The 25,353-nt window shown below is 31.4% G+C and overlaps 1 protein-coding gene across 2 annotated transcripts; it reads left to right on the top strand.

Annotated features, from left to right (window-relative positions):
* The first annotated feature begins 1,704 nt into the window (after window positions 1-1,704).
* On the top strand, window positions 1,705-22,306 carry LOC105645353 (actin-related protein 2/3 complex subunit 1A). 2 transcript variants are annotated; one of them, XM_037635082.2, is made up of 16 exons: window positions 1,705-1,886; window positions 2,647-2,700; window positions 2,924-3,009; window positions 4,146-4,222; window positions 4,430-4,524; window positions 5,795-5,864; window positions 6,587-6,656; window positions 16,333-16,406; window positions 16,537-16,579; window positions 17,898-17,979; window positions 18,301-18,389; window positions 18,503-18,588; window positions 19,154-19,217; window positions 21,047-21,150; window positions 21,511-21,569; window positions 22,055-22,306. In XM_037635082.2, coding segments are annotated over exons 2-16 (1,065 nt in total). In that variant the 5' UTR covers window positions 1,705-1,886; window positions 2,647-2,699; the 3' UTR covers window positions 22,120-22,306. The 2 variants fall into 2 exon arrangements, with proteins under 2 accessions (XP_037491010.1, XP_012086315.1); XM_012230925.4 differs by having other exon boundaries at window positions 1,706-1,886; window positions 2,545-2,700.
* Window positions 22,307-25,353: the final 3,047 nt, after the last annotated feature.

The raw sequence follows: 25,353 nt of genomic DNA, 5'->3' as shown, positions 1-25,353 counted from the left end.
CAAAGTAATAACCATTATCAATTTAGATCATCTGCTCATTTCTTTTCTTTACTAAATAGTAAAAAAATATATATATTATTTTTCATTATAGTTGTATATAAAAATTGATTTAGGGTTGAGGGCAGGAGGTTGGAGATTGAGGGATGACTTGATTTTCTTTTTGGACACTTATTAAGGATTTAAGAATCTGTATTTATAAATTAGGGACTAAATAATTAGATCTAGAAATTGGGTTGAATTTTATTTTGAAACCACTTCATTATAAATAAAATAAAATTAAATATAGAAGAAGTACAATTACAAGTGGTTTGTATGACAAAGTCTAGTCAAATCAAGCAATTGTATTTATTTTGATCTAAACAAAACTTATAGATGAAAAAATATATATATATATGATGAGCACAGTTAACGTGCAAAGCATGTTATAAAAAAAACTAGTAAATAACAAAAATGCTAAGTTACGAAATAAATTACAAATCAATTTTTTTTCCATTTTTAATAACTCTTTTTAGTACTATTGATACTATTTAGTTTGTTATTCAATTATTAGAATAAAGTCTAATTTAGTCTCTTGACTTGTCCCTTGAAAATTAAAAGGTCAGATTTGAACTTTGTGTTCAAATTGCACAATAACTATCTCAATTCAACCCAAGGCTTTTACGACATCACAGAATTAACAAATTTTGTATTGATACGGAACTCCATTTGAGCGACACTTCATTATCTCAATTTATTATAATATTGGTTACTTATTAAATAGGTCTTTTATTTTCTTACTCACCTTTTATATTTTTTTAAATAATTTCTTTTTATCTTTAAAAGCACATATAAGTCTAAAGTTTCTTCTTCATTCAAATATATATATAATAACATTGCGATTCGTATAAATATTAAAAATTAGATCGTCAAATACCATAGAATTATATCATCTCCCATGAAAATATATAAAATCAATTACACTTTAAAGATAGATGATTAAAAAAATTAGATTTACATATCATAGAATATTATGGTTTAGGACTTTTAGTAAAATATGTGGATTATATATATATATATATATATATATATATATTTATTTATTTAAAAAATATATTTAAAAGTTAATTAAAAATTTAAAATTATGCAAATTTTCATAAATCCAAAATAAATTTGGCATTATAAAAAATAAAAGAAAGCAAAATTAATTGTTGTTAAATTTTAATAAATTTATTTTAAAGTATGAATGAAGATCTTGAAGTTTGAATTGTTTTTACTGTTTAAAAGGTTTAAATGAAATTTTATTAGATGTAAAAAATTAATATTTAAATAATTCAAATCTAATACATGGTAAAAAAAAATTGTATATGGGTACTGAAACTTTTAATTTGTTTTTATAATTTTATTCTTCTTATTTTATTAAAAATAATTGACAGAGTAAATGTCTTTTTGAATTCAAAATAATAATTATAAATAAATGTAAGTTAATTTTTATTTCTAAAAAAATAAATACAACTATTTTCAAGGTAAAAAACTTAATTTAATTTTTTTAACCCTACGATTTATATTTAATCGTGTTAATCTAACGACGAATAAATGCTTTTGTACGAATACAGAAAATTTTAATTCTCAACCCAAATCACTCCATCTTCGTGCGACTCTCAAAATCAATGTAATGCTAGTTAATTAGTAAAACGGTAATAAGAGTTTTTTATAGTTTTCTAACTTAAAAAACAAACCCGGGTCATCGGTGTCTCTCCTATGTTGCTCCACCTGTACTTTTTGAGCAAACTCAACCAACGTCAGTATTCTGCATTTGGATCTCGCAATTCGCTCGGTCGAATTTCGGAGAACATTCCGCAGCGCAACTCTGCAGTTCTCTGTCTCGAAAAGGCACCCTTGGCCGCGAGGTTAGTCGGCGGACCCTCCTTCCACTTTCATGATTCTGCACTTAGATCGAGCGCGATCTGAATCTGATTCAAGTCTTTGAATCTGATTCAAGTCTTTGAATCTGATTCAAGTCTTTGAATCTGAGATCGATTGCGCTGAGCAAACGAAAAAATAAGTTCTCCTTTCTTTAAGATTGAATTCATAGTTATTTTTATTTAAAAGTTGTTTTCCTATTATAATTTTGTTTCGTTTTCTGATCTTATTTGTTATTGATAGTAATTTTCTTGATTTGAATGCGGCCGAGACTGTAATTTTACTGAGATATATATTTTATATGAAAATGCAATTTGTATCTAAAATTTCCGAGGATATTGATATTGTCAATTTTTGCTTGTTTTAAATTTTTTAAATAGAGAAGAACAATTGGAGTTTTCATTTGTTATGTTGAGTTGCTCTTGCCTTCATTGTGTTAAAAGGGAATTTATCTGGTGGTAAAGGAGTAACACTAACTGGTTCTAGGACTGGTTCGGTTGGGTTCAGGATTGGGGATACCTTAACTTAACATTTAAATGGCTTCGGGTTCGGGAACATGTATGGCTTTTTCATGGGTACCTGACCCGTTGCCATCCCTACTTCAGATCTCTTATTGATTTCACCGCCTCTTCTTAAAAAATTCAGCTTCAGGTAGCTATATCAGTCTATCACTAAAAGTAATCAACAACTTTTATATTATCTACTAATAATCGAGTGAGAAAGTCAAAGAAATGGCGGTTGTTGCAGTTCACCAGTTTGCCCAGTCCATTACTTGCCATGCTTGGAGTCCCGATAAATCTAGTAAGTTCTATGAGTAATTTAGATTCTGTTTGGTTTCATGGAAAATGTAAGGAGAAAAAAATGAAATTTTCAAATATTGTTTTGATTACGCATTCATTTGGATCATTATTATGTCTTGCTCGAATAAAGATCTGTATTTCTTTTATTGTCTTTGAACCTTTTGTACATTCATCATTTACCTTAGCTTGGACATTGTTCTTTTCTCTACGTGGTGAATTTTCAGTGATTGCACTTTGTCCCAATAATAATGAAGTCCACATTTTTAAGTCATCACAGGACAAGTGGGAGAGGGTGCATGTACTCCAAAAGGTACTTTGCTTCCTCAATGTATTGATTTTTTGTGTATATTAGGTAATTGAAGTTGTCCCTGTTAACTAGTAATTAATTAATTAATTAAGTAATTAATTACTATTTTTCTTTTTCTTTTGGACGGGAGGAAAGAGAAGAAGATAGGGATAGGGGATAGAATCATTATACTATTATGGTCAACCATGTTGAATTATTTATCCTACTTTGTCCTATTAAATAAATTTTCTTGGGCGGATAGAAGGAATTGAACCCGCATCTTTTCCTTGGCAAAGAGAAGTTTTACCACTCGACTATATTTATTTTCTTTTTTTATATTTATTATATTATATTATATTTTTTTTGAATTTCGAAGTCCATTCTCTTTCGAATTCTAGATAATCTAATTATATTAGAATTTAATTCTATTATTTATATTATTAATATTATATATTACTTTATAAATATTAAATTAATAATATTATGTTATTAATAACTGAGTTGTGGGAACAACTTCATAGTTTGAATTGTCATATTAACTCCAGGTGTTAGATAGCTGCCTACTACCTTGTGTAGAAGATATATTGGAAAAAATAATTTCTACTTGATGTCTCCTTTACTTAATGTCAAGCCTTGGTGCACTGACAAGGGTGCTCCAATATCGACTAGAAATTGTTCAAATAATGGAAACATTCTCATTGAATCGCTTGAAGAAAGCTGCATATACCTAATGTCTTTAGAATTCACAATGAGTGAAGCCTTGAGCATTTGGAGACCCTTATCAATCCTTGATCTTCAGTTTGCTGTGTTATTTAGGAAATTTCTGTAATACCTTGATAATCAGAATGTAGTACTTTGTTGTGTGATTGTATTGGTGTAACATGTGAATCAGTATGACAGTATTTTTTTACCTCTTCATTTTTATTCCATTTAGATGAATATTTTGCTTCTGTTTTGTGTTTACTTTCCTTGACAGCCATATAAGTATTATTTCTTGCCTCCATATTTCAACGCCTATTTGCTCTTCTGTTATGTACTTTGTTTCAGATGTTCAGACTTAGTGGTTTATTCCCATTGATTGTCTATGTTTAAGTGACCACTTGTATCTAAATTAGCTTCAAAGTTTTATCTTAACTTTTGACTACTCATTTTTGTCTCAGCATGATCAAATTGTCTCCGGGATAGATTGGAGTGCAAAATCAAATAGAATTGTTACCGCATCTCATGATCGAAATTCGTGAGTTCCTATTTGTTTGATTTCTTTTTCGTTTTTTGCTTTAAGAAAACAAAATTTAGCAGTCTTTTCCGTCCCATTTCCATCTCTTCCTCACTTTCCCACATGCGCTTACACAATCTCACACTAGAAAACAGTGTGTGTATTTCTCAACATTTGTTTCTCTTTGTTCTTCTTATTGTTGACTGAATACCGTTGTTTCCTTTCAAGATATGTCTGGAATCAAGAAAGGGCAGAGTGGGTGCCAACCCTTGTTATTCTCAGGCTAAACCGCGCTGCACTTTGCGTTCAATGGAGTCCAAGAGGTATCATTATATTACTTATTTTCTAATTATGGTCTTCAATTTGCCTTGCCTAAATGGATTTACATTTCATTCTGGCCAACTTCTCTATATATATAACTAGTCAATAACCCTTTCGAACCATTGTGGAGTCTTTGTGTCAATCTTTGATCTTGCTCAGTTGCTTTGAAATGGAGCCCAATTCACGGTCTGTCTTGGAGATAGTTGGTTGCTCAAATCATGAATTTATTAGTGTATCAAAGATGATGGATTATGTATTTATGTTTCATAAATTAAATAATTGGATAATTCGATATGTCTTTGTGTAGTTGATTATTTCTCATTAGTGATCCTAAGATTCGGTTGCACTTTTTTTGGGCGTTTCTAGTGATACATGTGCTTGTTCGTGTGAGTTATTTGCTATAGTGTATATATATATCAAATAGGGTATATGGCTTTATAAGTACTTTATGTTTTCTTAATGCCTGGTTGGCTTTGCTGTAATGTTCTGGACATTGTGACAAAACATAGTAGTCGACCCAACAAGTGTCAGAAAACCAAAAGCTTGGCTCTGTGTTTTGGTTAAACAGGAAGCATTATTACTGTGTACTACTAAGTGGTGGTTGTAGATTATTTATTTATTTGTTTGTGTATTTCTGCACATATAAGTATACTAGGGCATCCAACCCAAGAGATTTGATGTGTAGGTAGAGGTTTATGGCTTTAAAATGCAATGCCAAATTTTTGTTTAAGTAATATGAACTTTCTTTGCAAAACACAAAACTCATGCATACATCTCGAATGGATATTATCCATGCAAATGTATAAAATGGAGTCGACTTCTTGGAAGTAGTTGTATCACTAATAAAACCTAGAGAGACGTAAGCACAAAGATGAGAAAAAAAGAAAAAGAGAATTTTTAAAACTGAAAATGGTAAGTTTTGTTCAACTGTTTCTGCTTGTTGGTTTTATTCATTTGAGGGAAGCTATGGGCATTTGCATGCCTTTCGTGATTTAATGGTCCATTGCTCATTATCAATTAGGGTCATATGTATATTTCATAAACTTGTATTTGTACGCCTATAAAGTTTCCTATATATAGGCTTTAGGATTTGTCTTGCTGATACCTGGTAGTCAAGTTGAATAATAACAGTAGCTTTGATTCTATGGTTTATAGAGTGCTGCCTTTTCTGTTACCATTTGAATCAATGGATTTCTTCTTGCAACTGTACTACAAAGTAATATGCTTTCAAGCGTGATCTTTATTGTTTTTATTTTTTGATTCTATACTCAGAGAATAAGTTTGCTGTTGGAAGTGGGGCTAAAACTGTTTGCATATGCTACTATGAGCAAGACAATAACTGGTAATTCCCTTCTAATTTGCACATTCCGTTTTGGTTCTGCGTTGAGTGCCATTACTACTGTATTTGTTCATCTACTTGGGAAAAAAAGGGTTGTGTTTGAGCTGCATATTTGTCTTGGCTAAATTGGCTTGAATTGGTTATAAACTTAATGCAGTTTGTCTAGGTTACTGCTAAATGGTTTTGGGCTTGACAATTTTGTTTCGGGTAGCTTCCCTGCTTTTAATACTTTCCATGTTAGCTACAACTGGACTCAGCTAGAGTCTAAATGTCACTATATCTTTGGAGTGAGATGTTGATGGAAGTTAGGTAATGTTCTTGTTAGTTGTCTTTTGAGTTATCTACAAGGATTCCTTTTGTTCCACAATCTACTCATTTCTTTCTTTCTCAATGAAGTTCCTGTTCTTATATATAGCTGTATGTGTAATAACTATTATCATTTGTGAGAATATTTACATTGTTGACACCAAGAGCTTGCATTAGATGAATAGATAGTCATCAAACGCCTCAAATTTTGTTCCTATTTTGTTTTGCTATAATTTTGCAAAAGCTTCTTGTCATTTTTGTTTTCCGTCTTCTTAGGTTTTCAAAGTGACATTAACTCATTTTTGACATGCATTAACCATTTTTTTATACACACTTATTATCCTTAGGTAATTTATTGAGAAAAAAAAGAAATACTCATCTTTGTTTATCTTTATTTGCTTAATTATACACTTATACAGGTGGGTCAGTAAACTTATAAGGAAACGACATGATTCCTCTGTGACAAGTGTTGCCTGGCATCCTAATAATGTTAGTACTTCTCTGCTTATATCATTGTTGCAAAGCTGTAAAAAGTTGGTGCATTCATTTAATCTCTATTCAAATTTGTGATATATATGAGGCCAACTTCTCTTAATTACAAAACATGATTGCATACATCATATCTAGTTTTAGCAAAATTCAAATATTTATGTGATAGCTTAAACTAATTGCTCAACATTGTACTGTGTTAGTTTTTTGGAAGAAGTTATAGTGAATTGTGAGAAAAGTGTTCAACATAATGCAAATTTCTAGGAGTTGTTTTAGCAGTAATAGGAGTAGAGTTAGGAATGACAGTTCTTGTTTGCTGGTTGTTTTCATGGCTTGTTGACATGCGAGTAACACACAATTTGGATCAACACGAACATGACACAATAAGCTGATTGTATTAGCAACTTAAGCATAAATATGACCCAATTTATGAACAGGTGCAACATGACATGGTAAACTGTGTAATATTTACTCGGGGCCTAGTACAAACAGGCCTCAGAATCATTTCTTGAAGGAAAATGAATTTTTTAATTGAAAAGAGAAGGGTAGCATTCTCTTTTTATTGAAGTGAGAACATTTCTCTCTTCTTCTCAACTGATGTGGGATTTTATTCATTGTGTTAAGTGTGTCATTAATGGGTTGGTAGGTCAAACACTTAGAAATATTATTTTCTCACAATTGGATCAAGATAACGACATAAATGTGATAGCCCAGGATACAATCCAATGCTAATTTTGTGTTGGAAGTCATCTTGTGTCCAACATGCCACCTCTGAATAGAGTTATGAAGAAAGGTGAATAGAGTAATTCAAAGCAGTGTTCGAATTGGGCTATTTTTGAATGGTTATGTCATCACAAATTAGATTTGTTGATCCCTGAAATAAAATGGAGGAAAGTATTCTTGAAATTGATTCCTCCAACAGATTAATGGATTTTGTGCTTTTCTAAGAAGGTAGAATGGAGCAAGGGGCAGGGAAAGCGGGGAAGTGAGAGAGAGAGAGAGAGAGAGAGATTGATGAATATTACATGTTTCAACATATTACCCCATTGGCTTGGTGGTCAGTGTACCGCTCCATCTTCTCTTATGATTTTTCATAAGTTAAGTAGAGGTTCTTTACCGGTGACCAATTCGAAAGACATTAGAATACTATTAAAATGTATGTAGAATACTCACTAGACAGAGATTGATGAATGTTACATGTTTCAACATATTACCCTTGGAATACTATAGAATACTCACTGTAAGTTATTTTAGTTGTATTAAGTTTTTGTTTAGATTAAAATAAATATAAGTGGTTAATTTATATTACACTTTGCTGTATAAGCTGCTTGTAAACATTATTACTTCTCAAACTAAATTGATAAAACACTTTGCCGTACAAGCTGCTTGTAAACACTATTACTTCTCAAACTGAATTGACAAAAGTAATCATTTTGGCTACAATAGTAGTATTACTTACCCAATGTATTAGAGAAAGGAATGTATGCACATACACACAAATTCTTGAAACCCCGAAAAATGTCAAACAAATTTAGGATATTAGAAAAAAAAAATATTAAGCTTAAAATGATAATAATTACAAATTATTTGGTAACAAAAAAGAAAATAAAAACTAAAAAATAAAAAATTATTATTAAGAATAAAACTCTTCTCAGAACTTACCTGACAAAAAAAGTTCTAATGTATATAGATACATAAATATATCAATAAAATATTATGTATATATATATAATTAAAATTTTAAACTGTTTGCCAATTCCACAAACACATATGTTCATTTTATTTAAAATAATTTTGAAAAGTAAAAATTTAAAAATTTTGAAAGGCTTAATTTTGTGTATTCTATATGAAATTTATTTTTTAAAAAATATACCTAATCAAATTATACAAATATAAAGAAAATATTAATAAAATTAATATACCTTCTTTTTTTTTATCTCTCTCCTAAATAAAATATTATACATATTCTATTTGAAAATTTATTTTTTAAAAAAATATATCCAATCAAATCATACAAATATAAAGGAAAAAGAATATTAGTAAAAGAATATTTTTTTTATTTTTTTATCTCTTTGAAATAAAATATTTTAAATTATAATTAGAATAGAATCAAATATTTAAAAAACTCCTTATCATATATATTTATTAAAAATAAATTTATAAAAGATAAAATTTAAAATTTTGAAATGCTTAATTATCTATATGTATTTATTTAAAAATAATTTTTACAAATATATCCAATCAACTAATAAAACGTAATTTTCTAGCTAGCTATGACTAAGGTTATTTTAGCATATTTTAAATTTCATTAAGGGCACTATCAGAAATCACATTATTCTCTCCTTATTCCCACATTTATATATAGTATGGATAGATGATTATAGTTTTGTCACCTGTTGTATAAATGAGGTTTAACACCAAAATACTTGTGAGAGTGAAAAATTGATTAAAAATTTATCTCTTTTTTTTGTATGAATTAGTTATAAATAATAGCGTTAATCGATAAAAAATCCTGAACTTTTTTTTTTCTTTTTCATTCTACCCTATAATGTTTTAACAATTAAATAAATGAACTCTTATGATTGTATCAATTTTATCCTTTGACCACATTTTTACAAAATCAGTTATGTAAATGCTATTATATCATAGGCAATTTTATTTTTTCCAAAAAAACACAATAGAAAAACATGGCTTCAACCTACAAAAGCAAGAGCAATGAGATTTTTTTCACCTTTTTCAACAACCAATTGGATTCTTTATTTAGATTCTTAATTGTTTTAGTGGTTTACAGAAATAGAATCCATTCTCCCCTTGATTATGTAAGCAAAAGTTATATTTTTTTTCATAATTTTGGAAATGAAAAGATTCTGCTTGATTTAATTGTATTTTGGTCGCTAATTTTACTTGAGTGTGATTGGAGGCTAAAATTGATACATATTAAAAGTCTCTGTTCAATTGCTAAAAATAAAAGAATATGCTAAAATTGAAACATATATCAATGATTTAAAAATCCCCCTTCAAGTTTTTTATTTTTTTTATTTTTTTTATTTTTTCAAAAGGTACTTTAAAATTTTTTGCATTGATATTAATTTGATAAGAGTGAATATGGAAACTATGGATTCATATAGTAAATCCCAACTAGTTTTGGACTAAGGCTTAGTTGTTGTTGTATGCTAAAATTGAAAAAAAAAAAAAAAAAGAAAGCTAAACTCATAGGGGGGTTAGAGCATCAGATCGGGCAAGAGATAATGACACTTGTTCATCTAGGATGTAGAGACTTTTGGACTAATGATCTCTACCAATATTCCATTATCATATGATCCTAAAATATGCAATAATTAGGATAAATTTGACAACAATTTAATGCATGAGTGATCTTACCAATAGAGAGTATATTGAAAGAAAACTTAGGTAAACACAAAACTAAGGACAAGGGAAAAGATGGAGTTGGATTAGCAATTCCTGTATCCACAATAGAAGATTAAGATCCATTAGAAGAAGTGGGATTCGATTTAAAAGAAGACAAGTTTAGAATTACCTGTCATATGATCTGAACAAACCTGAATCAATGATCCATTTGGATGAAGAGACAAGACATGTCGTAGGTTTACATGAATCAACAATTGCTGCAATAGAGGAATCAATAGACTTTAAGAGGCTTGATATTGAGAAAAATTTGGAAACAGATTTCTAAACAGATTTCTTAGAAGCTGAGGCCATCTGCAAACTTTTGGTTGCCATATTTCCCCTTGGAACTAGTTGCGGCTTATTCTGTAGTTCCCGACATGTCCATTTTGATGACAATAATAACAAATAATTCCTAAAACAACTTTCTCATGGCGATGATTATTCCCATCACGACTGTTAGAAATTCCTCTATTTCTTCCTCTACTCACTTGTTGACCAAGGTCATTGTGACTCGCCATGGCACTGTTTATTGGTTGATATGACTGAGAATTTTTTGTACGAAGGATTCTAGTAAAAGTATCATGTAAAAAGAAATTCTCAGAATTAGAGAGAATATGAGATTTAGTTGTCTCAAATTCAAAAAGTAAACTAGTAAGAAAACTCATGACTACCTTTTGCTTGCGTTGAGCCTGTTGAACTCTCAAATCAAGACTAAAAGGTAACAACACATTAAGTTCTTCATAAATCCTTTAATATCCATAAAATAAGTAGTAAAAGACCAATCTTGTTTTTCTACTCGATAAAAGGATTTGCAAACATCATAAATGCGAGAAATATTTCTTTTCATGAGAATAAAAAATTGTAACCATTCCATGAATTCCTTGACAAACTTAGTGATTTATTAGGCTAATTACCTCATTGTCAATTAAATTATGAAGCTGTAAGAATAACCGAGTATTTTCTCTAAGATAGATTTGCCTAGTATCATCCTTAGGTGGATCATTTGTCAGATGGTCATCTTTATCCAAGCTTTAGAAATAAAAGCAGATCATTTTGCTCCACTTCAGATAATTAGAATAGTTGAAATAATAGAGAAGGTATGGGAGAGAATTTCTGTATCTCTTGTGTTTCAATGAGATGATATACAATCAATTTATACACAAGCTTCTAAGTCTAAATATGAAAAAGACAAATAAGGCAAGAGCAATATACTCTCCTAAATAGTCTATACAAGGGTACTCCAAATCAAAGGAGTCAACCCTCCCCCTCAAGTTGGTGCATAGATATTGCATGTGCGCAACTTGTAAACCAAATTATGAAATTGTTTGCTATTAAGCCCTTTATTAAGAACATCTGCAATCTAATTATCCAAAGTCACGTGAGTGAGCTTGAAAACACCTTGGATGACTTTTTCTTTTATGAAATGCCTATCAATCTCTATGTGCTTTGTCTGGTTATGTTGAACTGGATTTTGAGCAATACTAATTGCAGCCTTATTATCAGAACAAAGTCAAATCTTCTCCTTTCAACATTTGCAATTCTTCCATTATTTTCCTTAGCCATAACAGTTCGCAAACCCCCTGAGCATAGCTTTATATTCCACTTCTACACTCGAACATGCTACTATAGTCTGCTTTTTACTTCTCCAAGTAACTAGGTTTTCTCCAACAATGATATAATAACCAGAAGTTGATCTCCTAACCTAGTCAGCATCAGTATAGTTTCAGTTTTGAGGTGACCATGCTTAGAGAAAATTAGACCTCTTCCAGGAACAGACTTTGGATATCTTAAAATGCGAAAGACAACTTCAAGATGAGAACTACGAGGATCATGCATATATTTACTAACTAGACTTACAATATATGCTATATAGGGCCTAGTATGTGATAGGTAAATCAATCTGCCAACCAATCTCTGATATTGACCAAGTCAACTGGTTCTCCCTGTTAAATAATGACTTTATTTTTAATGCTATGCCCATTAATATAGGTGATAGCATATGGGAGGGGAGAGTTTAACCATAGGCGACAGCCTATGAGTTGTAAACAAGGGACATTAGGCAATAGCCTAATGAAATTTGCAGGCCTCTTACGCGATATGCCTTTGAGCGATCGCTTGTACTCTCGTCTTTTAGTTTCCCGAGGTTACGTCTCCATCCAGTGAATGACAACTCGTACCAGCTGCCATTCAATGTATGCCAGCTCATGATGTGACAAAAAGTAAAAATTGCCGCCCACGAAAAGTTAAAACTACAATTCTTCTGTTAATATCTAAACACAGTGCGAGAGACAAATATATATTCTTTTCTACTCTTAGTTTAGGTAGGGTAATTTTGATCATATTAATTACCAGTACAATTTGTAAGAGAGAAAATGTTGTGAGATTTCCCGGGTATATATTTGGGTTCAGGGTTTTGAGTGTTATCTCCCATTTGTATTTGTATTTTCACTATTATTAGTGGATTTCGTTCTCCTTTGCCCATGGATTTAGGCTTCTCCGAACCCCGTAATCCTTTTGTCTCCTGTTGGTGTCGCATATTGTTTGATTTATTTTTCTATTTAATAATTTTGCAACACTCCCTTTCGTGCTTGCAATTTGTGATTAACTTTAATGGGAGAGCCAATTGGTTTACAATCCAACATGCCAGTTTCTTTCAAGAGATTTAGGATATATTTTCTTTGAGAAAGATCCCTGTAGCTGATCTAGCAACTTCTGTGCCAAGAAAGTGTTTCGGACCTCCTAAGTCCTCAATATCAAACTCCTGAGCCAATAACTTCTTTAAGCAAGCAATTTTCTCTTATCGTCTCCGGTCACAACCATATCATCAATGTAAACAATTAGCAAAGTGATCTTACCATTACAGTGTCCAATAAACAAGGTATGATCAACATTACTTTGAGAATAGCCAAAGGAAATCATGACCTTGCTAAATCTATCAAACCATGCTCTAGGTGAATGCTTTAGCCCATACAATGCTTTCTCCAATCTGCAAATCTTTTCTTTGGTTTTCTCATCATCAAAGCCTGGGGGAATATCCATATATTCTTTTAAATCACCATAGAAAAGACCATTTTTTTACATCATATTGATGTAGGCTCCAATCCAGGTTGGCTACACAGGACAACAGGGCTCTAGTAGTGTTCATCTTTGCAACTAGAGCAAAAGTCTTATGATAGTTCACCCCATAGGTCTGAGTAAATCCCTTTGCCACCAATCTGACTTTGTACCTTTGAACTGTGCCATCTGCCCTGTGTTTATTGAGAACACCCACTTGTATCCCGTTGGTTTCTTCTCTAACAAGTTCCCAAGTTCCATTTTTTGCCAAAACTTTCATCTCCTCATCCATTGCTGCTCTCCATTTTGGATCTTGATATGCTTTCTACCAATTTTTTAGAATAGAAACAGAAGAAACAGATAATACAAAAGCTCTATAGGAAGGAGATAAAGTGTTGTAAGAAACAAATTGGGATATAAGATATTTGGTACAAGTTCTAACCCATTTTCTGAGAGCAATGGGAAGATCAACATCATCAACTACATGGTTAGATATTAACAGAAGAATCGTAGTAAAATTAGAATAAGGAGTTATAGAAGACTCACCGCATAGATTTTTAGGAGCGGATTGCAGAGATAATGGTGAACCAGGTGTATCAAGCACGATGGCATTAACCTTTTCTCTTCAACTGTACCTCTTTAAATCTAGCTTATCAAGTCTATCCATTTTTGGTTCTTGCTCATCACCAGTGTTTAGATTCATGAGCTGTTTAGGAATAGATACAGACATAGGAGCTAAAGAAGCTTCCTCTTCTATTCTAATTTCCCCTGAAGAGGAGCTAGGGAGAAATAGGGCTCAGACTCTCTAAAGATTATGTCCATACTCACAAAGTATTTTCTAGATGGATGATAATAACATTTACAACCCTTTTGAGTGGTAGAATAACCAACAAAAACATATTTCAGGGCTTTAGGTTTCAATTTGCCTCCATGCTTGTGATGAACAAAACAAACATAACCAAATACTTTGGAAGGAACAATATATGAGGTATTACCCTGTAAAGTTGCTATAGGGCTTTTAAAATTGAGTGTTTTAAAAGGCATCCTATTAATGAGATATGATGTAGAAAGCATTGCATCTCTCCAATAAGTCTTAGGAACATTTATGGTGAATAAAAGAGATCTACCTACCTCTAGCAAATGTCTATTTTCTTTTAGACACCCATTTTGAGTATTAGTATTCACACAACTAGTTTGATGTATGATTCCGTTTGAGTGTAAATATCCCCAAAACATATTATCCATATATTCTGTTCCATTATTAGTTCTTAAAATTTTAATCTTCGCATCAATTTGTGTGTTAATCATGTTATGAAAAGATTTAAAGCAAAAAAACACTTCATTTTTTTTTCTTTCAGCAAGTAAACCCAATTTAATCTAGTACAACAATCAATGAAGGTAACAAACTATTTGTAACTGGAGAAGAAAATAGTAGAAGTAGGATTCCATACATCTGAATGAATAGTCATGAAAAGGACCGGACTTTTACTATTATGGAAAATATAGAACTCCTTGTATGTTTAGCAAGTTCACAAGCATCACAATAAGGACTCCAGCTGACAATGATAAAAAAGACAAGGATATAATTTTCTTAGAACCAAAAAAGAAGGATGTTCTAGTCACCTATGCCACATAATTATTTATTGACTAGCATTACCATGATTTCCTCATAAGGCTTGAGGGATACTAGGAGCCAGAGAACTGCAACCTTTTTCGGGAAGATATAGGCCATCACGGAATCTACCAAAGCCAATCCTTTTCCTGTTCTCAGATCTTGCAAAACACAATGAATAGGAAAAAACTCATCTTTGCAGTTGAGAGCTTCTGTAATGGCACTAACAGATAAAAGGTTTATAGGAAAACTGGAAATATGAAAGACAAAAGATAAATCAACGGTGGATGTGCACTTAATAGAACTTGTGCCAGAAATAGGTGCTAAAGAACCATAACCAATGCGAACAGTTTCTTTGCTAGAACAAGATGAATAGGTTAAAATTTTATTAGAAGAGCTTGTCATATGTTTGTTTGCTCTTGATTTTATAACTCTTGAGTCATCAACAAAATTAGTAAGAAGGGCCATAACAGGTTGCACAAAATTAGAAGTAGCTGTAGTGGATGAAGAGTCATGTTTTGACAAAAAAAAAAAAAAAAAAAAAAAAAAAACGCTGTAATAATTGTACCTCTTTAATAGAGAAATTCCTAGCAGAAGATGCTTCAGGTAGGTGTGCAATAGGTCTAGTTGAACCAATCATTTTACCAACATGACTCATCCTTTTATTACCATGACCTCTAGTCAGTCGTCCATGTAATTTCCAACATGTGTCCGTGGTTTTAATACCATCACCCATTATATGTAACCTGAGAAAGAGATAATCAGGTCTGAGAATCACAAAAACAAACCCATTATCGGCAGAAAATTGCAAAACAAACCCAACATGTTGCTGGAAAATGTGTCACGCTCTGGCGCGTGAAGAAGGATGCAGGAAGGGTTGAAGAGGATGATAGCAAACAAACAAGGGTTGAAATGAAACCAAAATAGCAACAAGGATCGTAAAAGAAGAGGATGATAGCTTTGAGAACAAAATCGCCCACCAAACTTAATTCAAATGAAAAACAAGGGCTGTTTTGATCTCCTTGAGTTTATACTGGAAAGAGAGCCAATTGCCAGAAAATGTCAGATGCTCCTCCACGCGACCGCACATTTATTGATGGCAGAATCTTCAGGCAGCATCACTCGCCAGTCTTCTGGTGGCCAGATTTGGATGGCAGATCGGCAGCCAAGGAAGCCTCCTAAAGAGGCGGTGAGGCAAACTAGTCAATCTACAAGGGTGACCTAAACTAACAGTGGATTTTCACTAGGGAAGCCTCAAATGGAAAATTGTTTCAAAATTTCTTTTAGCGGCTATGATATCATGTCATATAGAAATTCTATGTTTTCGGCATATTGATCTTAGGTGAGATAGAAGTCTTTATATATATGTTTTTATATTCTATTCTAGGAAAATATTTATTGTATCCCTATAATTGTGCTATCTAATTATTACATAGCTGACTTTCTATAACACTTATGTTTTACATTTATGCTTTTACATAAAGTTATGTGATGATCATGCGCGTGTCTTATGGATTAGTTCTATCATTGTAACTACTACGCCTCCTTTTTTTTCTCCTCAAGTTAGTTGGATGTATTAACTTAATATGTTCCATAATACAGATTCTTCTTGCAACAACATCTACAGATGGAAAATGTCGAGTTTTTTCCACCTTTATAAAAGGCGTTGATACAAAGTATGTTTCATGTGCTTTTTAGAGTATTATTTTTTCTTGAGTTTCTTTTTCTTTTGGTTTGTATGTTCCCTTTTCCTGCTATGTATCTAAGCACTAAATCGTTTGCATTACCCCCCATGCTCATGACCAGGGACTCAAAAACTGGCACTTCATCAGATTCCAAATTTGGGGAGGTTTGATTTCTTATCTTTTGCTTTTATGGGAGAATTATCTTTTGCTTTTATAATTTGTCAATTAGACAATTTTACCTAAATGAATTTTAAAAGCTAACTATTAAATTGTAAAAGGATACAATATTATATTCAATTAAATTATACTTTCCTTTAAACCAATTAAACCAATCAAATATAGAGTATTAAAATCACTTTTGCTTTTTTTAAAATATCAAAACACAAAAAATTGCTTAGTCTCTCTCAAGAGGTTATCTATCAAATTTTATTTGCAATTTTGTAAAATATAAATGTCAATTAAATGCTTAGTAAATATGAAATAAAGTATTACATACTATAAGCTGGCTCATGAATCATGGACTTGCATATCAAATGGCTTATGAGCTTTAACTGGCCAAGTATCCTTCATCCCAAGCTCAATTGCTTAGCTCATTTAATAAGCAAGCTGAACTCAAACGAGCTTTTACTGAGCTGAGCTTTGAGTACCTTGCAATCTGCTCGATTCTTTGGCAGACATAATGTTTTCTTACAACTTTAAGCCAAATAATTTGTATACTCTCCACTGGCCAACTTAAGGCTTGAGTATATTTATTGTTCTAGCACAGATTGAGACGTGGAACATTTAAAAAATGCAGTGCATTATGTCCAACAAGAAGTGGATGAGTGTATAGGTTGAAATGACCTTCCATCTCCTGAAAAGTGTAATAGAGAATACTAACTCTGGCTCCTTACCATTGTGATGGTAGAAGTAATTGAGCTGAACTGCTTGAGTCAAAAACGTGTAAAATGTGATAGTGCACATGCACAGCCCAAGCCTACATGTGTAGTTCATTTGAGACGATTGTTTAAATTGACGTGTTGTTCTTGAATTCTTGTGTATCTTTTGTTGAATTAAAATACATGGCATATAAACTTTAAACTTTAGGTCATTCATTCAATATCTAAAGTTTTTTTGCACTCTTTTTATTATGTATATTAATTTTATTAACAAAAGGAATTCGTATGTTCTTGGCATATTTTAATTTTTCAAGGCACTATATAAAATGCCATGCAAGATGTCTGAATGCTTGATTTGTTTTGTCTAGAAAAACTAAGATTGTAAAGATTTTAATTTGAGTAGGTCTAATTATTGTGTGCTGATACTCAACTATATATATATGTCACTTTTTGTGATCTTTTTATTTGTAATAAATATCTATATCCATAATTTGTTTGATAGATGAATTGCTGCCTTTTTGTATAAAGTTTTTGCTTTGTCCTTTTTTATTTGCTGATGTTGCACGGTGATAATTTTATTTCCCTCACATTTCTTGTTGAACAGCAAATTATTCAGCTTGATCTCTCATTTTCCTGGGCATTTGGTGTGAAGTGGTCACCAAGTGGCAAGACATTAGCATATTTAGGTCAGAAATATATCTCTACTTTATGCTATTTGCAAGATAATGATATTGGTATCACATGCTTGTGGTGTCTTATGAATTTTAAAGTTATCTGTTACATTTTGTTTTGCAGAAAACTTATACTAGTTTATATGACGTCGCAAGTTGTTTTATAGTTGTAATTGCCAGAAATCAATAAAAAAGCCCATTTTCACCTGACTTTCATCTGTTTATTCAGTTATATTAAGTTTCTAATGATAAGGAGATAAAACTCTTGGGTGTCAAATATATTGTAACTGATTTGTGTTGACTTTTCTTGTATATTTGCCTTGTACTGTTTTACAGGTCATAATTCTATGATTTACTTTGTTGACGAAGTTGGTCCTTCTCCATTGGCCCAAAATGTTGCATTTCGTGATTTACCTCTCCGTGATGTGGGTCAGCATCCACTGTTGCTAACCTTTTCAAGATTTTGGTTAATTTTCTCAATCATTTGTGACTAACTTAATGTTGATCTATGAATTGTGGATGTGTTGCTTGTTTTCAGGTCCTATTTGTTTCTGAGAAAATGGTCATAGGTGTAGGATTTGATTGCAACCCAATGGTCTTTGGAGCAGATGAAAGAGGAATATGGTATGTTTGAATTTAAAAAAAAAAAAAAAAAAAAAAAGGAAAATAAAAATTTATCTCTTAATTCTTTGGAGTTGGGAGATGAGAGTTGCTTTGATGTGTAACCTTTATTTTATACATGTCAGACTTGCTTAACTATCGAATTTTTGGGTGCTTCAATTGTATCACTTTTTAGACTGGTCCAAGCAATGCATTTATGGTCCTGTGTTACTGTATATATGTATGGTTTAATTTGTAATTTGTGTTTCTTGAAAGTCATTTTCTTTCACTGATTGCAGATTTGCTTTCTAGTTCATATATAGTGTTGATGCATGATGACTGATACTGTTTGCATAAAAGAACAGTTTTCCACATGGTTCTCATATATACTTGTTGATAATTATTTGCCAGCTTGATTAGACTCCCCCAACAGCCATATATATAGGGATTTTGGTGAAGGCGAGAATTACTACCACTTCTCTAATCAATCTGAATGGTTATGGATAAGCTAGCCATGTTTTTCCAGTGGCATATTTTTCTCTGCTATGCAGAACAAATGAAATCCTTGGTTTTTTTTTTTTTTTTGTAGGAGCTTTATCAGGTTCCTTGGTGAAAGAAAATCATCATTTTCAAGTCCAAAATATGGTTCACAGGTATGTGGGAATTTTATGCTAAATTTGTTATCATAATAGAACATTTAATTTTGTACAGTTTTTTGCGCCCCCCTCACATAGTGAATTTTAAAATGATTGCTATATGTAATATGTGGCAAGATAATACTTGTGTCACTTCTGGAATTCTAAAAGCATTCACTTTTATGCGTGTTGTAAATGTCAGTTTCTTCTATTTATAAAACTAGCTAGTTGCGTATATAGATTCCTCATAGATTTTGGTGTGGAACGACTTGGGAACCTTATGCTTGAAAGATGAGTGGCAAATCTAATTATTTTCGCAAAAAAAAAAAAAAGAAAAATGAAGCAACAAAATATTAGCCTCTCACTAGCAAGATCCAAGGCTTACCTCTATCAAGAAAGCCTTACACTTCCAGTCGGAGTGGGATTGATGTATTTTTATCTAGCTAGTCATATTAACTAGCATGCTACATGTTTTATAGTTAGGTCAACATTCCAGAATTTAGTTATCAGCAATGCACTTTATGTGCTTCTACTGAAATCTGTACTTACTTTACTGAGCCTAAGTTTATTTGGTAGCCTAATATGAGATTCGCGTAATTCCTCCTCCTTCTCGCCTTCACTAAATTACCTGCGTATGAAAATGATACTCTTAACATGGGCATGGTATATTCAGAAAAGGAGCAATCTAAGGGTGCACAGTGCACACCCTCATAAACAAACAAAACTTCAAGTTTGGCATTTACCCATGCTGATATATTGAGATGGTCATCATGAGCACTCATCTTGGGAGTTTTATTGAGTTGGGAAACATAATTCCAGGTGAATAAAAATAAGTGCACCAGAGACAAATCATTCTGAGCCATAAAACTAATACCGTTACAGCAGTTGCATCTCTATGCTTGTCTAACAAATATTAACTTTTCTAAAACTAAAACAAATCTAATGCTTTGTTTTGATATAAGGTTTTTGGGGGTAAGGTAAAGTAAGGTTAGTTATTGGGTTGTTTGGGAAAAGGGTTTGAAGGAGTGAGAAGTTCTTATAAGGTTAAACCTGTCCTCCTCTCCCCCCACCCCCCCCCCCCCCCCCCCCCCAAAAAAAAAAAAAAAAAAAAAACAAATCCCATTTTTCAACCCAAATAATTGGAGGGTTGGGGAGGATAAAAATTGTAGTTTCCCATATCATCCATGTTTACTTATTAGAAACCCCATATTGCCCTAATGTCCTTGAAAATTTAATTTAATGAGAACTGATTTAATATTTTGTAAATTAATATCTCATTAAAAAAATAGTTCTTACAAATATATGTAATCTAAAATAACAATTTTCACTGAAAATGGTATTTTTGTAATTTTAATATTTAACATTAGTTTCCAATACTAGGTATTTTATAATTTTTATATTCAATTTAACATCACTGAACCTCATTTACTTTACCTTCCTCCCAAACACAAAAATAGCATTACCTTACCTACCTTGCATAACCTCATGCTGCACCTTACTTCAATGAGCTTTCTGTCACCACATCGAGACAGCCTAACAGAAAAGGGGTGTTCGGTGTTCATGTCAAGATTCTGCTGAAAGTAATTGCTAAATGCACTTGATCAGAATTTTTCATACACTTGGTTGTAAAATTTAAAATTGAAGCACTTGAAATTAGCTAAAAGCTCAAGCGCTTCTGGTGCCCTTGTCTACTTTTCAAGAACTTGGCAAGCAAAGTTTCATATTAGGAGTTTGGAAGCAGTTGCTATCGCAATCACTTTGTTCACTTCTTTTGTTTCCTCCTTTTCTTTTTGGCGTTTTGTAATGCCAATGGTCTAACATTATATTTATTTTTTCTCTCTTACCAGTTTTCTGAAGCCTTTGGAAAATTTTACAGCCAATCAAAGGTTGCAGGGAGCAATGACGCTGATCCTTCAAAATCACATGGGGGCATACATGAGAACTGCATAAAGTATTTTATTACTTTAACTGCTGTATTTTTTTCTCCTGTTATTGGTTATTTTACTTAGTTTTCTGAGAAGTTGCTCCTGCTTTGGGCTTAATGCTTGATCTTTTGAAATAAATGGTCGTGCCAAAGTGTAAAAGCTGTGATGAAACATTTTATGTTGGTCTCTTCAAATCCTTCATGGGTTCCCAAATCCATTTATTTGTCTACCTTGCCTCCATAGGCATGCCCATTTTGCCATTTGGAAGTGTGAAGGAGTTAAATTTGGTTGACTTCAAACTTTGAAGTCTTTAAGGTTTGATGAAGATATAATACTACTTTTATTGGAGATTTATCTAATGATTACTATTTTTATTGGAACTGTAGTTGTATCATGCCTCTTGGGAAAGCAAAGAGCTCTAAAAGACTGCGCTTCAGCACTTCAGGTCAGTGAAAAGAAATAAATGCCAATCCATTGTCCAAACTTAGTTACCTATATGCACTGGTGAGCATTCATCTCAACGGGTGTAATCGAACAGAGTAAGTTGATACTGTGCGGAGCTTCAGCTAACTTGGTTAGAAGACTTGAGGCTTGAAACTTGACTTGACTTAACTCGACTACCATTGGAAAAATAAGTAAAAATTTTGTTGTTAGTATTAAACTAAAACTTGATAATATGGAATGAGCTCGAGTTTGAACTTAAATTAGTATATTGTTACATTATTATAAAATATATTTAAACCTATTTGAAATTCATATACTTAGGGTCACAAGCCACTCAAGTCAAGTATTAATATTTCAGTTGGACTGACTAGAACTTGAGCTTGCCTTGATTAAGATCGAGTCAAATTCGAATATTTGGTGTTGAGTCCATGCAGCTTGACTTAATTGAATACTAATATATCAATTTATGCCAATTTTATTTTACAGGATTGGATGGAAGACTGGTTATCTGGGATTTGGAGAACCAGCAAGATCTGTCTGAATATTTGTAACTTTATGTATTTTTCATTCTTGTACCTTCTTATATATCGAAATATTTGGGATGCTGGATTTTGCTTTGTATATAGTCCTTTGGATGTCAATAATAGGTAATTCTTTGATGTCTTGTAGAAATTGTACTAAATTCTAGTAGTGGCTTTTTATTGAATGCCCAAATAAAAAAAATGTTTATTTCGTTAACAGTTGCAAAAGAAGAGACATCCTTTTACTCAATTTTGTTATGGTTCTGAAATTGGGTTTTTCATCGTGGAAAGAAAACTTTTAGATGAAAAATGCTGCTTGCGATAATATAATGCTAGCAGTATGCTTGTGCTGTACACAGATAAATATATTTATTTATAATTTTAGAGATATTAGAGATATTGTGATAATATTTTAAAATATATAATTTAATTAAGAAAAAATTTATAATTTAAATTGTTTTTAATACAACATTTGTTAATTTTGTTGAAAACTATTTAAATTAAAGAACATTTATTTCAAATTCAAAATATTAGACTAATTATATAAAAATTAATGTCTATAATAAAATTGAAAAAAAAAAGAAGTATATATTAAAAATTATTGATTTTAATTTATTTTTGAATTAATAAATTTTTTAGACGATATTAAATTTATTTAATGTCTATAGTATTAAAGTATATATTAAAAATGTGTATATATCATTTTTTAAATGGTAATTTCGTATAAACCGCTTTCTCTTACGATTTGTTAAATTTTTCCTAATTTAATAGAGTAATAGAAATTAGAAGAGAAAAAAATATATCAATGAAGAAATTGTATGAAAATTATTAAAATTAAAAAAAAAAAATGATCTTACTAAATCTCAAAGGGTTCTCTCTACGAGTCTGGTAATAAGCAATTAATGGTAATTCAATATATTATCATTACGTACTGTAAGAAACTTGATTAGAGTCCTTTTACCTTAGAGTCCTTTTACCTGCTTGGGAAAGAAGTTACTAATAAAGACAATTATATATTGCAATTTTAAAAAGAAAAAATTATAGTATGATTTTTGTGGTTTATGAAATACAACTAGTCTATCTCTGTCTTTTTTTAAATATATTAATGTCCCTATATTTTGCTTCTGTTACAAAATTAGGTTATTCTATTCAATTTTTTGCAACTTTCCATTAAATCAACAAGAAAACATAGAGGTCAAAGGAGAGATACTAAAATATTATACTAAAAAATTACAGTGCAGTCCCTATGGTTTGAAAAATACAACTAGTCCATCTCTATGTTTTAAAAACGAAAGGGGTATTTTTGTCATTTCATAAGGTACTTAACGGAAAAGATACAAAAATTGAATGAAACGACCTTATAGTCTGATGGAAATAAACTATAAGGATATTTTAGTCTATTTCCTAAAGACATGGACAGATTAATAGTATTTTGTAAACTACAGGGATCATACTGTTCCTTTAAAAAAATAATAACTATTGAAACGTTTGTATATTCATCGTTAATAAAATTATTAATAAATATTTTCACCATTAATCTTCTCTATCATTCTTTTAAATATAAAATTTTTATTCATAATAATAAATAATAATTACAACTGATTAATATTAGAATAATATTAATTTAAAAGATAAGTTATAATACATATTTATATGATATCAAAATTATGATAATTTTTAATTAAAAATAGGTTATAATATGATAATTTTAATTATTTAATACATATTAATATGATAATTGAATGACAATTAAGACCAACATTACGTAATTTTATTGAGAAAGATATGTTACAATATTATGATAATTATAATTATTTACTAATATGTATTAATTATAATAATTGAATGATAAATAATATCAATATTTATATACTATAACTAATAATTAACTTCTGTGTGACACTATCAAAATTTAAGAGTCCTATGACATTATAATTCTATGTGTCATCATCAAGAACCTTGTGTGGCAAGAGTAAGAGAAGAACATTCATTTAAGAAATACAACATGTCAACTTTTTTTTTAAAAAAAAAGCTTGCCCTTGCCTTTTTTAAATATATATATATATATATATATATCTTTTAATATACATTACCTTTCAAGGGTAATTAACTATTTAGACCTAGAGATTTGCTCAAGATTATTATCTTATTCCTACTATTTAGCCAGTCATTAATTTGTTTTTGAAATTTAATTTCGTTAAATTATTTAGACATTTCATTTAGATACTATCATACAGTATTGCATTAAATACTCTATAATATTTGTACTTTTTGAGTTCCATGCATTGAGATGGTCGAAGGGAAAAAAAAAATGCCTCCCTAAATTATAGTGATATTAACACATGCCTCCTTCAATGATTTGGAAGTGACTTTAGCATCCATAAATTATACTTCTGTTATCGAATTTTTTCCTCTGCCATGTGCACGTTATGTCTGCCTTGTGCAAGCTTTGGATACCTTGAAACTATGTAACTTTTGTCTTCCACTCCATGAATCCAAGCATTGGATACCTTGACTATGTAATTTTTGTCTTCCACTCCATGAATCTATGTGCACGCATTATTGTTCTTTGTTTTGCAAGCTTTGGATGCCTTCAACAATGCAACATTCGTTTTCTACTCTATGAAACCATGTTCACGCCTTGTTTTTGTCGCCATGAAACCATAAACATCTCCCATTTTTCCAGTTCTTTTCTTTTCCATGACCCTAACGTATCAATAAACCTCTTTCTTCTTGCCTGCAATTTTTCCGTTTCAGTCATGGAAGATCAGTTTGCCCACCTTTCTATAGATGAGGAGGAGGAGACTGGGCTTTCCATTCCTAATCCAACTCATAACCCTCCAGTTGACCCCTATAGTTTCTGTTTGGTTGGCATATTTCTCACTTATAGCAGAATCAACTTTGAGGCTATGAAACACACACTAGCAGATCTCTGGCATCCTTTAGGCGGAATGGATATCCAGGAAGTAGGCCAAATGTTTTCTCTTCCGTTTCTACAACATGGTTGATATGGACAGGGTTGTCTCCGGTGGTCCTTGGTTCTTTAACAAACATCTTCTTGTTTGGCAACAGATCCTCAGTGGAGAAAACCCTTTAGAGATCCCTTTATTGTTTGCTGATATCTGGGTCCAAATTAGAGATGTGCCGACTAGACTTGTTGATGAAGGAACAGCTAGAGCATTGGGTGATTTCATCGGATCTTATTTGGAATATGACTTTAAGACATCTATGGAGGCCGTTTTTGAATTCCTTCGAATCAAAGTG

Source organism: Jatropha curcas, chromosome 1 (assembly GCF_041381405.1).
Source record: "Jatropha curcas cultivar XTBG-Jc1 chromosome 1, XTBG_Jcur_1.0, whole genome shotgun sequence".
Classification (NCBI taxonomy): domain Eukaryota; kingdom Viridiplantae; phylum Streptophyta; class Magnoliopsida; order Malpighiales; family Euphorbiaceae; genus Jatropha; species Jatropha curcas.
Note: the sequence above shows the minus strand (reverse complement) of the source record. Positions and strands in the feature narration are given on the sequence as shown.

What these genes read in the sequence shown, in the direction of transcription:
- LOC105645353 (XM_012230925.4), top strand. Translation starts at nt 2,631, where the DNA reads ATGGCGGTTGTTGCAGTTCACCAGTTTGCCCAGTCCATTACTTGCCAT. An exon ending in CAAGACATTAGCATATTTAG is followed by an intron (nt 17,980 to 18,300) that starts GTCAGAAATATA and finishes ACTGTTTTACAG; the next exon opens with GTCATAATTCTATGATTTAC. An exon ending in ATACATGAGAACTGCATAAA is followed by an intron (nt 21,151 to 21,510) that starts GTATTTTATTAC and finishes TTGGAACTGTAG; the next exon opens with TTGTATCATGCCTCTTGGGA.